Consider the following 15,839-nt stretch of genomic DNA (forward strand, 5'->3'; position numbering starts at 1 on the left):
CAGCAAAGTTGCTTGGACAGCTTCTCTCTTCTCTCATTCCTGAAAGAGTTTGGCTGTCTTAATCAACTCCTTCTCCACTCACGTCTCTTTAAAATACGTGCCCCCAGAAGCCACCAGTCTGCCTCTTTTGTGGGTGGGGAGCCAGGGTCTCTTGAGGCTCCTTGGAGAAAGCCCACATCTGATTTAGAAAGTGACTTTTTGTAAAGATCCACTTCAGTTTCCCAAGACAACTACTCTGCGGGCATATTGATAAATCTTTATTGACAAAATATTGACATTGACATACTTCTTGGAAGTATATAGTGTGTTAGAATTCTAACAAATTAACACAAAACACAAAAATATTTACATTCTGGTATAGAAGACACTAAGGAAGCATTTGTCACCCTCTTTAGTAAGTCTATGGTCCTGAAAGAAAGACTCTGTGCTTGAGGTCTCTCCCATGCCCTTGGCCACCATCATCCTGTTAACTACAGTTCTTCCTTCCACTTTTGCAATAGACAGACTTAAAGTTCTGAATGGCCATTAAGTTGAGTGGCTGGATCCAGTCAATTTCTCCAACCACTGAAAGGAAAAGTTGACTTGATGTGGTTTAAAGTCTGAGAATGTTAGAAAAGGAACTATTCAAGAAATGGAATTAATTTAGGTTCTTGTTGTTGTTGTTGTCGTCGTTGTTGTTTTACCCCCAGCATAAGCTCTGATTCCTCTCAGGGGCGCCCTCCCCCGCCCTCCATCCCCCGTGCTGCTCTCTCATATCTCTGTGAGAGAACCACTATCTCCCGAGCCTACTTCATTTAGCTTTCACAATCACTTTGACAATAGAAGGTATCAAAAAGTGTTTTTACAGACTGCACATTTCTCAGAAAAATAAAATTAAAAATACACAGAACCTGTCTCTTAAAAAAGAATAAAATTACAATTCATTTTTTTTAGACACCATTCGCCCAACAACTGCTACATGCAATTCAAGTTTTTTGAAACAGGTGTAGGATGGGGCTAGACATGGAATTCTGTATGTTATTTCTAATTAAAGATGAGGGGGAAGTGCAAACTTAAAAGTCCTGTGCCTTTTTTTTTTTCAAAAAATCATTACATTTCTAAATGGACTTCAATACACGGAATACCTGCCAATCATCTTGTTTCCCTGGTTTGGCAACTGACTGACAGCTCTCCTTGTCAGAATGTGCCTTAGCCTCACAAGGATCGGATCATATTCCCTCTCTCTCTCTCTCTCTCTCTCTCTCTCTCTCTCTCTCTCTCTCGTTCTTTCTTTCCCCTTTCTCTTCCTCCCAGTCTCTGTCTCTCTCACTCACTCGCTGCCTCTTTAGATGAGGGTTGCATGTTGGTGAAGGGACCTCCGTCCTCTGCCATCCCATGTGCGGTGCCCCGTGTCCGGTCCAGTGCCCTCTCTGTCCAGAGTCTGCTGCGAGGGAGCCAGCACCACTGCTCTGACTCCCTCGCTCCCTTCCTCGGTGAATGTGTATGCAGTTTGCTTTTGTTTTGTAGAGTTCTGTTTTTCCTTCTTCCCCTCCTCTCCCTGCCTCTCTTGCCCCATTCTGTCCATTTCTGTGGGGTTAGGTCTGTACTTTTAATCGTCTGAGGTCACATCTATTTCCTCCGGACTCGCCTGCTTGGTAGCAATTCTCCACCGGTTAATGTGGTGTGTCCCTTTTTTCTTCTGTTGAGAATCTGAGCCTTCTTCCTCTAGCTTTTGCCTTTTGAATTTCGTCCTCCGGTTCTGAAACCATACTTTTACCTGTGGGGAGAGGCGAGCAGGCATCATTAGATGCTTCACAGTGCCCTCCTATCAAACACCAAAGGCCTGTGGCAGCCCAGGCCTGATCCTAGTGCCCCCCACCCCATACCTGTCCTAAAGGCTGACCACCCGATGGTCCCCCTCTGAGAGCAGGCCTACTCTAGAGAAGCTTAGTCCCCTGTCCTTCCAAACTCTACCATGGATTCTTTCCCCAAGGGCCACAGCACCCGCATTGGAGCCATTTCTCCTACACACATCCCCACCGAAAGCAAAGGCTTTTTTCAAAGCATGAAAAACTTGGCGGGCGGGGGGGGGGGGTTAAGGAAGGAAAAATATAAAGAGAGGATATTGAAGCATTCCCTTGCTTGCCCAGCCAGTGAGTGCAGAAAATCCGTGACTCTGCCTAGCCTAATATGCTTTCTATTTTCTATCAGTCTGGAGTTGCCTAAATATAGCGCCTCCTCTGCCAGGCCAAGTTTGTGAGTTGAGTATGGGGGCGTCTGCCTATCCTCAGGCCTTGCTGGGGCACACTGGCAGGTAAGCCGGACTACAGAGAGTCCAGAGGAAGGCAAGTAGACAGGGCCCGGCCAAATTGAAACCTTTAGGCAGATTGTGCCAGAGTAAGGAGTAAAAGACACTGAGCAGGAGGGAGAAGGAGATGCCCTCTTTCCTTCGCCCCTGTCGGGTCCCCGAACAAGGTCCGCTCAGCTCTAGCCTCAGCCTTCAAAGAGGGTCTGGCAGCCTGGCCTCCCCAGAGCTTGCAGCTAGGAGGCTAGGCAGCAGTGAGGTTGAAGTCAGTTGCCATCAGTGGCTCCCTGGGGAAGTTGGGTGGTGGGCCCTGCGTCCTGCAGCACCCGCCCAAATTTGACCAGCAGCGCGGTACAGATGCTGAAGAGGTCCGGTGACTGTAGCCCCTGAAGCCCACAGCGGCCCAGTCAGAGTCCCTGGGCTCCTGAAATGCCACTCCACATCCACCTCTGAGACTACCACAGGGTCCTGCTTGTACTCCCTGGCGCCCCTGTCCCCCAAAGTGTCCCCCATGAAAAAGCAGAGTGGGAACAGGCTGATTTTAATTTGCTTTGGGTTTGCTAATTAAGGGGGAGGGCAGTTCATTCCTCCTACCCCCTGCATTTGCCCAAAGCGCGCCTCGGTGTGCTCTGGGCTTGACACGCACACAAAGACTCCAGGCAGTGTGGGCAGCGAGGCGGACAAAGACCACCGACCGCTGCCTGGGCTATCCAGGAGAAAATCAGGTGGGCCTTGCCCTGCACAAACCCTAGAGGCCCCCTTCGTTATCCACACCACACCCACCCCACTCCCGTGGAAGGGGAACTTTAAGACAAAAACAAAAACAAAATCCTCAATTTGAACTTCTGAGGGAAAAAAGTTACAACTTTACTCTGCCCCCAAATGTTACTCTTTACTGGGAACTTTGGCCCTGCCTTGTGACTGAGAGTACAGTAGCGCCTACTGGAGACCGAAACTCCCTCCCCGCCTTGAAACTAACCCAAGCCAGACCCTCCAGGCCGGTCAACCCGGCTGCGCAATAAGACCGTGTCCCCTAAGCCTAGCCCTCTCCGAAAACCTTCTAGTTTTCAGGATCGCCAGCTTGCCTGGCCACTAGCTTCTGACTCCCAGGCATTCCCTTAAGGGGAATAATCTGGTGGGCCCTGTAGCTTTTCAGAACTCTAAACAATTCCCTGCCCTCTCCAGCCTTGAGCCCAATTACCAGAACACCCCGCTGCAATTAGCTGCATCTAGGACCCCAGTTGAGTCTCCGTGATTCTCACTAAAACTCTCAATGAAAGTACAGAGGTGGCTTAGCTTGGAGTTGCAGGGGCCTGACCAGCGGAGCAGAAAAACCAGCTCATACTGCCTTGACCAAGCTGAGCACCTGCAAAGTTACTAATCCGGAGCTCTGACAAGGAAATAACTCCTTGGGCCCTCTCGGAACTCGGCACTGATGGGTGCGCAGGGCGCTGGCTGCCCGGGTCTGAATGGGGCACCCTGGTTGCTGGGCCACACTCACCTGAGTTTCCGTAAGGCTGAGGCTGTGCGCCAGCTGCTTCCTCTCTGCTCCCACCACGTAATGATTCTTCTCGAAGGCGTGCTCCAGCCTTAAAAGCTGGGACGGCGAGAAGGCAGTTCGAATCCTCTTCGGCTTTCGGGCCAGAGCGTTGTGCAAAAGGAAGCTCTCCGGGCTTGTGTCGTTCCCTGCGTGGGGCACAGGAGAAGTATCATTAGGGTGCCTGCCTCCCAAACCGGAGTCGCCGGCTTCTCTGCAGCCGGGCTAGCCCAGCATAGCTCCCTGGGCCTCTGCCTCGTCTGAAGCGCCAGGCCCGCTGGAGCTGGTAGCTCTCCCCAAGCTTTTGAAAAGGACACCGGTCCAGCAGCCAGACCCTGGCCCCGGGTGCTCCAAACTGGGCGGTAACCAACTAGCAGTCTTCTCTGAGGGGCCAGTCCTCAGGCTCCCGACCTTGGCGGGCTCCAGAACTGACCTGACATTGCAGGCCTGGATACCTCCATGCTGGGTGTTGGGGGCAGAAGACGGGCTGGGAGGTTGGTGCCCACCATATAATAATAATAATAATAATAATAATAATAATAATAATAATAATAATAATAATAATAATAATAATAATTCTCTATTTCCCAGCCCATTTTTAAAAATTGGCGCAAGAGTAGAAAGAACGGCGTGGCGCTACCCAGAGTTTTCTCGAGGATTTATTCAGGATTTTCTTTCCTCTTGTTATCTCTCTGGGAAATTGTAGAGGGTGGTCGAGACGTTGCAGCCCGGCGAGACAGAAGTCTAGAGGCGAGTATGCCCAGTTCCTGTGGCTGCTGCCTCCAGAGTACCCGGTTCTGGGGGTCCCCGGTTGCCGAGAGGCAGGAGAGGAGAATGAAGGAACTGAAGCCTCCGGGTGACCGAGCTGTGGGTACTCGCCAGGATGGTCTGCAGCCGCGAAGATCCAGGCTGTCCACGGTGTGGCCGGGGCGACCAAGAATGTGACTGGCACAGAATGAGGAAGCTGAGCTCTAAACTTTGAAAGCAAGGCTTGGGTATTTCTGCTTCTCGTGTTAAAGGAAGTGAATCTATTTACCAAAAGCCCAAACAATAACAATAACAACAACAAAAAAACAGCCGGTAGTCCCAGCGGGAATGGAAGCAAATTCAGTGCGGGACTAGAGACTAAGGGAGAATGGTGTTTTATTATTTTGGTTTGGATTTTGTTTGCTTTTGTTTTGGAGTGTATTATTATTTTTAAATATATAGTTATATATAATGGCGAGGTAGCATCTACCAAATTCTAGGCTCTGACAGGAATGCGAAGGGTTATTGAATGGACAAGCCCGTCGTTATCGATCGTGCTCCCGCCAAAGGTGGGTCTTTTACGAACTCCCGTCCGCAAACTAATTCGAACCCTTTTCCTAAAGTTTTAACTTTCCTATCAGCCTCTACTCAGAAGCGAACAAAATTAATAAAACGGGGGAAAAATGAAGACATTCAAACAGATCTTTCCTTGTCGGGCCTTCTCTCGATTAGGTTTTCTCTTATTTTTCTTAGTTTCTTTCTTTCTTTCTTTCTTTCTTTCTTTCTTTCTTTCTTTCTTTCTTTCTTTCCTTCTCAGGAAAAAAAAAACCACAACCAAACAGAAACCAGCCTTAACCCGTCTTCCTATCCGCGTCCAGCGGGTGCCCCAATTAAACAGGTCGCCCCAGAGAGAGCCAGCGGGGCTTTGGAGGTTTCCACTCGCTCAGTTCCCGTCCCTCCCCGGGCCTCCAGGACCGGAGGAAGAAAACAGTTTGCTCCGAGGTTTCCAGTGCCCCCTTGCCTCCGTAAAGGGGTTGAAGACCTAGAAGTCGTGGGTCTGGGTTGGAGGGGCGTGGAGTGAGTGTAAAGCAGAGTTGAACAGTCCAGTGAACCTGGCCATGTGGCCCGGCCCGAGTCCCCTAGAGGTCCAGGGAAATAGGATTCTGGGGACCTCGCGGCTCAGGGCTTCTTGACAGCGAACTTCGCCCGCCCTGCATCTTGTCCCAACCAGCCCGACCCCGGCGCGGCGCGTACCACGGGACACCTCGTTTGCTCCCCTTTCCAAAAGGCCAAGGGGTGGGCAAGTCAGAGTCTCAGTTTCAGAGACTAGGGACCAGCGCCACTCGGGCCCTCTGGCTGCCTGGTTTCGGAACCGAGCACGCAGGCTGACCCTCCGCCCAGGCCTCCAATACCGCCCACCCGGAGCAGGCCGGGCGCAGTGAAAAGAGGCTTCTGGAGCAGCCAGCGGCGCGCTTCAGTCCCGCGACGTGGCACGTACCTTGGAAGCGATGACCCAGATATCGGTAGCGGTGGATGAGCCAGGGGTAAAAGGTAGATGGGTCCCGCTGCTGCGAGGCGAAGAGGGGGTGTGACGAGTGCGAAGAGGGCAAGGGGTGGGCAGCCAGGGCGTGCGGCGGAGGCACCGGGTGCACCGGCACGGCGGGGTTGGGCGGGTGAGAGACCGCCTCAGCGAACACCAAGTCCGGGTTGGAGTAGACGCCCCTGCCCGCGGCGGCGGCGGCGGCGGCCGAGTGGAAGCCGTTGAGGAACGGATTTATGGGACTGGAATTGGCGTAGCTGAGCGCTGCGGGACGGATGGGATCCTCGGAGCGCGAGGCAGGCAGGGGACTGTCCTTGGCCACCAGCGACTCGATGGTGAAGCAGCGTTTGGGCGCCGGCTGAAACATGCTGCGCCGAGGAGCGGGCGCCCTGGGCTCCCAGCTCCCGGCGACCGCAGCGCGCTGCCTCCGCCGCCCGCTGCCTGCGGCGAGGACCGACGAGAATTGGGGACTCGTTTGTTTGGGGTGGGGGTAGGGAAAGGAAAGGAAGGAAAAAAGAAAGGAAAGGAAAAAGGAAAGGAGGGGGGAGGGGAAGGAAAGGCAAAGCCGAAGATCCCGAGAATCTTGCACCAAAGGCGCCCAACCTGGAGAAAGGGGGGAAAAATCCTTCCAGAAGAATTTGCAGGCGTGGATTGGGGTAATATTTTTTTTTGAGCGAGGTGGCGTGGGGTGGGGGAGATTGGAGTTAGAGGCAGGGAAGGGGGGTTCTCGGGGGAGGCAAAAAAAGTTTTCTCTCCTTTGCAAAAGCGGGCAGGGCGCCCTAAGTCCAAGGACAATCCATGGAAGTGCTCGCTTCTTCACTAGTAGTGCAAACGATTTGTTAGTTCATGAGCCTAATTAGTGCGGGGATCACATAAACAGCTTCCTCCGAAGCCTGGTAAATGGCTTGATGATTGGTCGCTATTACTCGCCCTGAGGTGGAAGGGGGGGAGACTCTTTAAAGTGCGTCAGAGAGAGGCGAACGCCTGGGAACCCGGAGGCCTGGATCCGGGCCCAGAATGGAATGGAGTCGGCGCTGCTTGCTCCGGCCGCGCCTCCAGCCGCCCGGCCGGCCGCCGACCTCTTGGTGCCTTCCTTCTGAGCTCCGGGCTAGCTCCCTGGCTCCCGCGGTGCCCGCTGCGACTTCTCTCCTCCTCCTCCTTCGCCTCCTTCGCTTCCCTCCTCTCCTTCTCTTCCTCGTTCTTCCCCTCCTCCTCCTCCTCCTCTTCCTCCTCCTCTTTCCCCCACCCCCTTCCCCCCAGCCACCGCCTCCTACTACACCAACACCACTCCCTCCGGGGCACCCGGGTCCCTGCAGAGTCTCCGGCCCGCTGCCTTTGCTGCGGACCCCTGGAATCCTAAGCCTGCAGCGCCGGAGCTGATGGAACTGAAGCACCGACGGACGCGCAGATTTCTTCACGCCCTGAGCTCCTCTGCGGCTGTCCCCTTCAGGCCCGCGTCCGGGTCACCGAGGTGGCTTCGGGGCGCCCGGCGAGGGTAAGCGGGCGGGGACTGGTTCCGGGCGAGGGTTAACCCGCTTCACTCATACCAATCCCCACCCCCACCCCCAGCAAAACTCGGGAGGCTTCCTAGGCGCGCGGGGCGGGGGGTCCTCCCACCCCTCCGACCAAGCGTAGCTTCGAGGGTCCAGGGTCCACGCGTTCGCAGTCTTTGACCGGGCTGGGGCTGGTTCGTTTGCAAGTTGAAACGTGAGAGGCCAGCTGCGCCTGTACGATTGCGGTGGGCTTCCAGCTCGCACCCTAGCGCGTCTACTTTTCCTTGTTGGAGGGCTCTCACTTCCTTCCCACAAACGCTTCTTTCTGGGACTTACGGGTGGGGGGTGGTATTTGGGGAGTTTTAGGTCCTAGGTCAGAAGCTGAAGCGGTGATTGCGTTATAGTTCTGTTGTCGTCGGTAGCGTTGACATTGTTGTCATTATTGCTATTATTACTGTACCTATTTTTATTCTGACATCTGTCGTCCCGGGGCTGGGTTGCTCTCCAAAACCAGGTTTCGCAACTAGGCGCTTAGGATTGCATCTCCGGTCCTAGGCCCTGTCCGCATTTTCGAGCTTGCCTTCGGTTTTGGGATGATTTTAGGGCCGACTTCTCTCTTCCCCATTGGCTCATGCTGTGGAATAATTATGATCACATCCCCCCCCCCCAGCCTGCTGGCGCTGCTCTCTGTTTATTGGTGGTTAAAGATCTATTATCTATTCATCAGCCGCCTCCCCCCACACCCTTTGCCAATTACGTTCTTCTAAAGTACCAGCAGGTATTTTGCACGTTTACAATTAATGATATTTTTTTTTCTGGCGTCCTTTAAAACTATTATTCCCAGGTCGAAGCCATTTATCTTAAGAGGAATACAATGTCCAGTGTTTTGGTGACTAGCTTGCCTGGGACTCCGAAGAAGCAGATCTGGAGAAGAAAGATGGGAAATCCTCTAGAGGGAGTGGGAAAGCCACCTGATTCCAAGGGTCTGGGCCTTAGCACTCCAGGAAATCCGGCAATCATGGGTTCCTTGCCAGCTCTCCTGTGTTTGCTTTCCTTGTTTTCATCTGCTGTTTAGGGTGTGTGTGTGTGTGTGTGTGTGTGTGTGTGTGTGTGTGTGTGTGTGTGTCTGTGTGTGTGTGTCTGTGTGTCTGTGTGTTTCTTTTATAGTGCTCATCTGAGAATGCAGACGCTCAGAGCCTCTTAGGCCTCTTAGGTAAAATGGAAGTCCAGAAAAGAGTTTCTGGTGTTGTCCAGGCTCCAGACAGATTAACTTGGAGACCACAGGAGCTATTTTTGCTGCCCCTTCACTTTGAATGCCCCCAATGGTATTCACACATGTGCAAACACACACAGTTAGCCCAACAGACGGGCACGAGCCTCAGCTTCACTCTCACCAGGGCATAAACTTGCCTTTGCCTCAGACTTCTGCACCACCAATCCTTGGGGCCTGGCCCATTTTTCACCTTCTATTCTAGATGGCCTTGATTCTTTGCCCACCCACCCACCCCTTTTTGGGAAGCCCCAAAATTGTTGGCATTAGATTCAGCCTGTGTAAAAGGGTGTGCATTTGAGGCCACACTCTCCTCAGGCCTGAACCATCCACAAAATGTAGCTAAGAAGTCTCTCCCTAGTCTCCCTCATGTGGGCTGTGGAAACAGAGACCAGGCTTCTGAAGCCTGGAGCCCAGTGAAGGGCAGAAGTCTCATCTCTGGCTGTGCCTAACCAAGCACGCTTCAGAAGAGCTAGGGATCAAGTGGGGGCCCCTGAAGCTGGAAACAGACACTCCTGTGTGGTCACACTGCAGATCTTCTTGGGGAGCAAGAAGGTGGGCCTGGGCTTTCAGAATGTGACTCCAAATTAGGGCCACTAAAAGCTTCCCTCTGGCTGTGGAGCCAAATGTGATGCACCCTATCCCCCCAACCCCCCAACCCCACATCCCACCCCACGCCGCCGCCAGGGTTAGCATTAGTGAGCTTGCCTGACAGTATCACAGCCATGGACTTTGAGGGCCAAGGAATCTAGGTCTGTCGGGGAGACTTGATTGAGACACCCTCCCCCCATAAAATGTTTGGCCTTGAGTGCTTAAGCTGTAGTTGGTATTTGTTTAACCCTTCACCTCCTTGTACCAGGATGCACTGGGGACGTATCCTGAAGGAGTGAGTGCTTAGCTTCAGACAAAGGACCTCCCACGCACCCAGTCTCTTGCATGAGGCAGGGACATTCCACCAGTTTTGTGGTATCTTCAGCAAGGCACCAGCCTCTTGCAAAGTGTCCTTCTACCACTAGGACTGCCCACCTGAGGTGGGCCCTGGGTGGTCAGTGCTCATGAGCAGCAGGTTTGGTCCCTGAAATTTGAAGGAAGCCAGAGCATTCAGCACTCGGCCTCGGTTACCTGACTCCTAGGGGGCGCTGTGCCACCCTCACCCCGCCTTCACTGAAGAAGAAGAAGAAAAGCGGGTTTCGGGTGAGTCAGGCCCCCGGGGCGGAAGCCAAGTAATCTATGCTAATTCATGCCCCCAGCCAGAGGCGCCCAGGAAGGTTCTGGCCTCCCCAGCGTGTAGAGGAATTAACTAGAGAGTAACTCATTAACCACACTGGCCAGCAGGGGCGCACGATGGCTCAGGGCTCTCAAGTCCAGGTTGGGACCCAGAGCTCATAGATAGGGACACTCCTGACTTCTGGCCTAGCAGAATTCACACCTTTTCGGGTCCTTAAGGACCCAAGAAGAGACTGTTTGGTCAAGTACCTGTGCACACAATTGAGCTGATACTCTTTGCCCAGTGTGCACTCCAAGTCACTGAGGGTTGGACGCCATGGCTTTTGTAGGCAGAGGACTAGAAGATTCACGTGAACGTTCTAATAATGCATTTGTCTCCACCTCAGTCTTTCCTGCCCTCGTTTTGTCATATGGAAAAAATACAGCCCATGTGCCTAGGAAGCAGACAGTAGCAGTGGCCAGCGAGTTTCTGGATGACCAGTGTGATCAAACAGTTCTTTTTTCAGAGTGAAGGTAATTACATGACTCGTTTTTCAAAACTGTGCAGTACAAAGTGGAATTTTACTATTTGTAATTATACCTGATATAACTGCCCCCTTGCATTCATAGCCTCACTATGTGGCCTCAGGCAAGCTAGCTACCTTCTTTGCCTCTTCTCTTCCTCCAAATGGGAATAAGTAATAGTACAGCAGCATTTAGGGTTGTTGCAAGAGATAAGCACAGTAAACTGTTCAGACACACAATAAAAACCAGCGCTTCTCATGGATGTTGCTGGTCTTATCAGCCCCGAGCCAGGGCATCACATACTGAACAATAAAGTTGTAAAAAGGCATTCCTGCTAACCTCACTTCTGCCATGCTCCCCTGTGGCCCCGCCAAAGGCCATGAATTTCACCCAGGAAGTGCTGGGGGGCGAGAGCAGTCCGGACTCTTGACTCTCTAGAGCCATCAAAGGGCAGAGATTTCTGGGGATCTGCGATATAGATAGCTTCCAACAAGCCCTCTCTGCTCTGTCTGCGGGCTTATCACAAATGGCTGAGGTCGTTGGAGTAGGGGAGTTTGGCTCACTTTCTGTGTTCTTTATATTTTCCTCGTTGTTAGACTAGTGTTTAGATGCTGTAGTGCCCCAGAGTGGTGAGCCCCATGGTGCATCAGTGACCCCGGCTTTGTGACCCTAGCTCTGGCCGCGAAGTTTCTCCGACTCTGCGATCCCAGTCCCTCCGGCCTCTGAAAGCTAGGGCGGCTGTGGGAAAACGAAAAAGGAGAATTAAGACCTTAAAAACTTTTTTTTTAAATTATCACGGTAAATCCCTTCCTGGCGTCCTCCCCAGAGTTCTTTCGTGGAGCAGGCAAGGCGGCCCAGGGCGGTGATCCGCGAGTGCGCAGCGGCGCCTAGTGGCGAGCGAGGCGAGCGGGCGCGACGCCCTCTGAGTTCGCTCGGTGTGCAAAGGGTTTGCAGCCCAGTACCACCAATCACAGTTCACACCGGAGGAGGACCTCTGAGGGAGGCTACGGGATAGGAGACAGCGACTTGATCTTGCGTCTTACCTGCTTCCATCGGCTTCTACTCAGGTCCGGAGTTCATCCTCGCTGGAATTTTCCCTTCTCTAGAAGCTTTCCTGTAAAGGGGAGCAAGGAGGGATGAATAAGTTCCGCTTTAACAAGGACTTGATGACAATGACCATCTAGCTAGGGTGATAGCCAGATACTATGCAAAGGCGGCCACAACTCCGTGCCTAAGGACCTGGGTGTCACTGCCTAACCTGAAGGGACCCTGACTGAGTGAGTGGCGTTGGAAGAACCGGAGTTGCCAGGTGTGGCCATCCTAGATGTACTCCCCCTTGCGGCGGGGCCGGAGGAAGACAGCCCAAGTTGGGGGCGGGGGTGGGGTGGGGGGTGGGGCACAGTTCTTGATTATTGCACAGGTGGCAAGTATCCCCACAAACCCAGGAGACAAGACTGGGAGGCAGCGATGGTGACCTGCCCTTGCCACTCAAGGACTTCATCTTTCATGGAGCAACCAAGCTGAGCTCTTGAAGTGAAGCGGGTAGAATCCGCATAGAATTTGCTGGAAACCCAGATGATTTGAAGAGGGATGTAGAGCATTACTGTTCAAAGTGCAGACTTGGGGGGTGGCATCGAACTCTGGAGAGAGGGTCTCACCCAGATCCTGGCTTCCGCTGCTGCGCCGAGTGAGTGCAGGAAAGAGGCATTCTCAAGGAGAGCCTGTGAGTTTTTGGATCTCTGGAATGTTTTGGTCCAAAGGTCCACACTACTTGGGAGACACAGCGAGATCTCTGAGCTCTACTGCCATCACCGAAGCCTGCCAGTCCTCGGCACACAGTCCCGATGATTCATTACTGAAAGCAAAGAAATCATCAAGAGGGGAGGGGCGCCACCGTTTCCTTCTATATCAGCTGCCTTCAAATGAGAGATGAAGGCCAAGAAAGCAGATGTTCTCATACACAAGGACAACGCAGGAGCTTGTCCAGGTGACTGCCCAGCAGGACATGAAACAGCTCTGTCCCCAGGCACCCTTGGGTGGTAGGAGTGTCCAGGGCACACATAGGTCCAGGATGTGGGGGCGAGGGAGGGGTCCTTCAGGCACCCTCCTGGGCTCTCTGGCAGCTGTGCCCCCAACTGCTTTTGATGAGAAGGCCACAGAGGAGCATGGATCTCCACCTGAAACGCAAGGAAGTGCTAGATGGAAGGAGCTGTGAACCGCTTTCTCTGGGCTTTTCTGAGCTGCCGCTTTCTCTTCTCTTTTTTCTGTAATTCCACACTTTTCTGGAGTAGAGTGCTGTGTCTAGAGATGGAGTCATGGATATCTGAGGGGGGGGGAAGAAATGTCAGGCTTTTTCTTTTGGACTTTCCTTGAAATCAGAAAGACATGGGAACAGCTAACAGTTCCTCTCCTGTGTGGAGTTTGGGCTTTAAGCATACCCGTCCACACCCGGGAGTCAGTGAGCTTTTAAAAGTGTGCTGACAGTGAGATGCCCGTTTTCCAGGTGAGGAAGGTTGTTCAGCCAGTCACTAGGCCCTCTTGCCATCTCCCAACTATAGATGCAGTGGTTAGTCCAGGAAGAAGGCTGGGCATCCCAATCTCTTTCCCACCCACTCTCCAGAGAGCACACTCCAGCCAACTTGAAAGGTCAGCGAAGAGTCCGCGCCCTCAGATGGGTCACCCAAACTGATCCTGGAAACGGGGCCTATTTATGCAGTCTTGTGTCGTTGTCGTTGTAATCCTAGCACTCAGTTGCTTGCACTGGCCCGCCATCTGTTCTGAAAGCCACATTCCCAGCCGGAGCTAGCAAAGCCTGGGAGTTAAGAGTCATGGATGTGGGTAGGGGCCTCTGCAGAGTGGAAGAGCGGCCCTTTGGCCTGTGTGTTCCTCCGTGTCTTTTTCCGTTGGAGTTTCAAAAGGGTCTTGAAAGCACTTCTAGTGGCCACAGAACATCAGCGCTGGGCATGAATCAAGACGGAGACTGGCTGGGGCTTTCTTGCCGCTTTAGTTCTGCTAGCACAGCTGAGAGATTACAGTGACGCTCCAAGAGGGGTGCTCACTCCCCGAAAACACCGTCTCTGATATCTACCCCTTACCAACAGCTCTAGACTTCAAAACCAGCATCTTTCTAGGGCTCAAAGCTATGGCTCTGGTGTCCAAGCTACCCGTGTGCCCCACGACAAACTCACATCGGTCAGGGACCCTGGCACATTACAAGCTGATCTCAGTAGGCCTGGCTTTCTGTTTGCATACCCTGTTGTCGGAGCGCTGGGAAGCGGGGAGCATGGTGCGGCTCTCTTCCCAACAAGCCTCTGGCAGTTGTGGGGGGGCGGGAGGGAGAGCTGAAGAGCCTCTGAGGGCAGCAGCTGCAGCCCACAAGAACCTCTCTGGCCCGTAGTGAGCACATACACCCGCCCCCCAGCGCTGAAGAGGCCCCGACCGCCACAACCCGCGCTTAACTGGGCCGCCGGCAGCTGGCTGGGGCTGCGCAACAAAGGGTGGCATCGCAGCGACGCGAGCAGGGACCGCATTGGTTCAATATTAGCTTTTCATTCCAGTCTATTGTGCCCATCTGAGATAATATTGACTCTGAGGTGACAGCTACAGACTACAGGGCTTGTCTAACACTCCGTCCGCCGCAGGGAGCTCTAAGAAAACCCGCCACCAAGAGTTAAAGTGATTGCAAATAAACGCTCCTCGCTCCTGCTACCGGGGCTCTGTCCGCAGCGAAGAAGGCCTAGGACTCCAGAGCCCGGCTTCGAAAACACGAAAGAGCTTTTGCCCAACACTCAATACCAGCTTTCAACTGATGTTGACGTTCCAGACCTGGGGGACCCCTGAGAAAAGTAATCCCTAGTATTTCAGGTTGCAAGCCCCATCGGAAGGTGTCCTTTCAAACGATGTCCTCCTTTGGGGTAACTTTCTGTGGAAGTGTGTCTCTACTTTCCCCTTTCTGGGGAAGAGCAACCGCATACAGCACCTAATAACCCGCTTTACTCGTGAGAGCTCCCTTAATATAATTTTTCTAGCTGGGCGGCAGCTTACTTTGCTTTCAATCTTCATCAACCTGACCAGGGACCAGACCTTGAAACTGCCTTTCCAACCATCGCGCCGACCAGCCTCTTCCAGCGTTCAGATTTTGGAAAGAAAATTCATTCCAAAGTTTAAACTGACTGTAAGTGCTACGTTGGTTAGCAGCACGTTAAACTGTTCTGTGTGTCTGAGAACGAACACTTAGACATAATCTCTAGATACCAGCCGGGCTTACCGTGGCCATGTTGAGTGTGCCCTCCCCTGTCGCTTATGAAATTTGCACCCTCCCCTCCCAGCTAGATTCTGACTCTTGTGAGAAAAACTGCAATTCCGTTATCCCAACAAAAAAACTGATTTTTTGGGGAGGATATTTTTATCCACCTTGAAGACAGTGTGCCTTCTGGGGAGCTAGGATAGGTGAAGGGTTAGGGGTGCAGCATGCACGGTGGCTTCTCTTCCCGCGGAAACAAAAAATTCCAATGCACCTTGTGTATTTCAGAAGAGGTTGTTGTATTAGGTATACAGGATCTACAACTTATTTTGTTTGCATTATATACTGTTTACTATATAATATGTATTTTCACCAAGTGTTGCTTGACTTATGGCATATCGTTCCTACGTTAACTTATATAATTATATATAGATATAAGATGTATAGATATATAATTATATATAGATATATAGATAATTATATAATTAGTTATCTAATATTTATTATATGCAGTATACATTGTTCTGGTATATATTTCTATGCTCTGTGTGTGTGTGTGTGTGTGTGTGTGTGTGTGTGTGTAGCCTTTACATTACTCTCCCTGTAAGCACATATTTGTTTGTTTGTTTTAATCTAAATTTACAAAGTCCTAATTGGAACCATTTTGAAACAAATACCTTGGGATCCAATTGTGTTTCCAGGAAGATGACTTGACAGTGCAGAACAGCAGGACCCCTTTGGTCTCCCAAATACTCCCTCCCAGGAGTAGCCTTCTCTACTCCGCTGAGACTGTAGGAGTTAGTTTGGTTCTGAGGACAGCTGTTCCCCCAAAGTTACATCATGAATTAAAAATTACTTAGCTGAGTGAACTGTGCACTCAGTTGAGGCATCTGGGAGAACAGGGGAGGCTTCTCACATCTGATTCCGTGTTCTAGGTAACACACCGCTGGGTTCCCATCCGTGGGAGAATCTGTACTGGTTCTGGGTTCCACTG

The 15,839-nt window shown here is 52.1% G+C and overlaps 1 protein-coding gene and 2 long non-coding RNA genes across 4 annotated transcripts in view; 2 read left to right on the top strand and 1 right to left on the bottom strand.

Annotated features, from left to right (window-relative positions):
• Positions 1-236: 236 nt before the first annotated feature.
• EMX2 (empty spiracles homeobox 2) lies at positions 237-7,306 on the bottom strand. 2 transcript variants are annotated; one of them, XM_084759893.1, is made up of 3 exons: positions 6,067-7,271; positions 3,786-3,970; positions 237-1,756 (listed from the first exon to the last, which is right to left on the bottom strand). In XM_084759893.1, the coding sequence occupies exons 1-3, from the start codon at positions 6,473-6,475 to the stop codon at positions 1,589-1,591; spliced, it is 762 nt and encodes a 253-aa protein (XP_084616019.1). In that variant the 5' UTR covers positions 6,476-7,271; the 3' UTR covers positions 237-1,588. The 2 variants fall into 2 exon arrangements, with proteins under 2 accessions (XP_084616019.1, XP_084616020.1); XM_084759894.1 differs by lacking the exon at positions 3,786-3,970 and having other exon boundaries at positions 6,067-7,306.
• A 172-nt stretch (positions 7,307-7,478) lies between these two features.
• Positions 7,479-15,839, top strand: part of LOC311585107 — a 45,561-nt gene continuing 37,200 nt past the window's right edge. Inside the window, exon 1 of the long non-coding RNA XR_014775098.1 lies at positions 7,479-7,603. This is a non-coding gene — a long non-coding RNA (uncharacterized lncRNA). The remainder of the gene's footprint in view (positions 7,604-15,839) is intronic.
• On the top strand, positions 9,733-11,651 carry LOC311585109. Its single transcript, XR_014775101.1, has 3 exons — positions 9,733-10,065; positions 10,485-10,611; positions 11,429-11,651. It is a non-coding gene; the product is annotated as an uncharacterized lncRNA (long non-coding RNA).

This window comes from Acomys minous (genome assembly GCF_964271855.1).
Source record: "Acomys minous genome assembly, chromosome: 2".
NCBI classification, from domain to species: domain Eukaryota; kingdom Metazoa; phylum Chordata; class Mammalia; order Rodentia; family Muridae; genus Acomys; species Acomys minous.

What these genes read in the sequence shown, in the direction of transcription:
- EMX2 (XM_084759893.1), bottom strand. Translation starts at nt 6,475, where the DNA reads ATGTTTCAGCCGGCGCCCAAACGCTGCTTCACCATCGAGTCGCTGGTG. An exon ending in TCTGGGTCATCGCTTCCAAG is followed by an intron (nt 3,971 to 6,066) that starts GTACGTGCCACG and finishes TGCCCCACGCAG; the next exon opens with GGAACGACACAAGCCCGGAG. An exon ending in TCAGCCTTACGGAAACTCAG is followed by an intron (nt 1,757 to 3,785) that starts GTGAGTGTGGCC and finishes CTCTCCCCACAG; the next exon opens with GTAAAAGTATGGTTTCAGAA.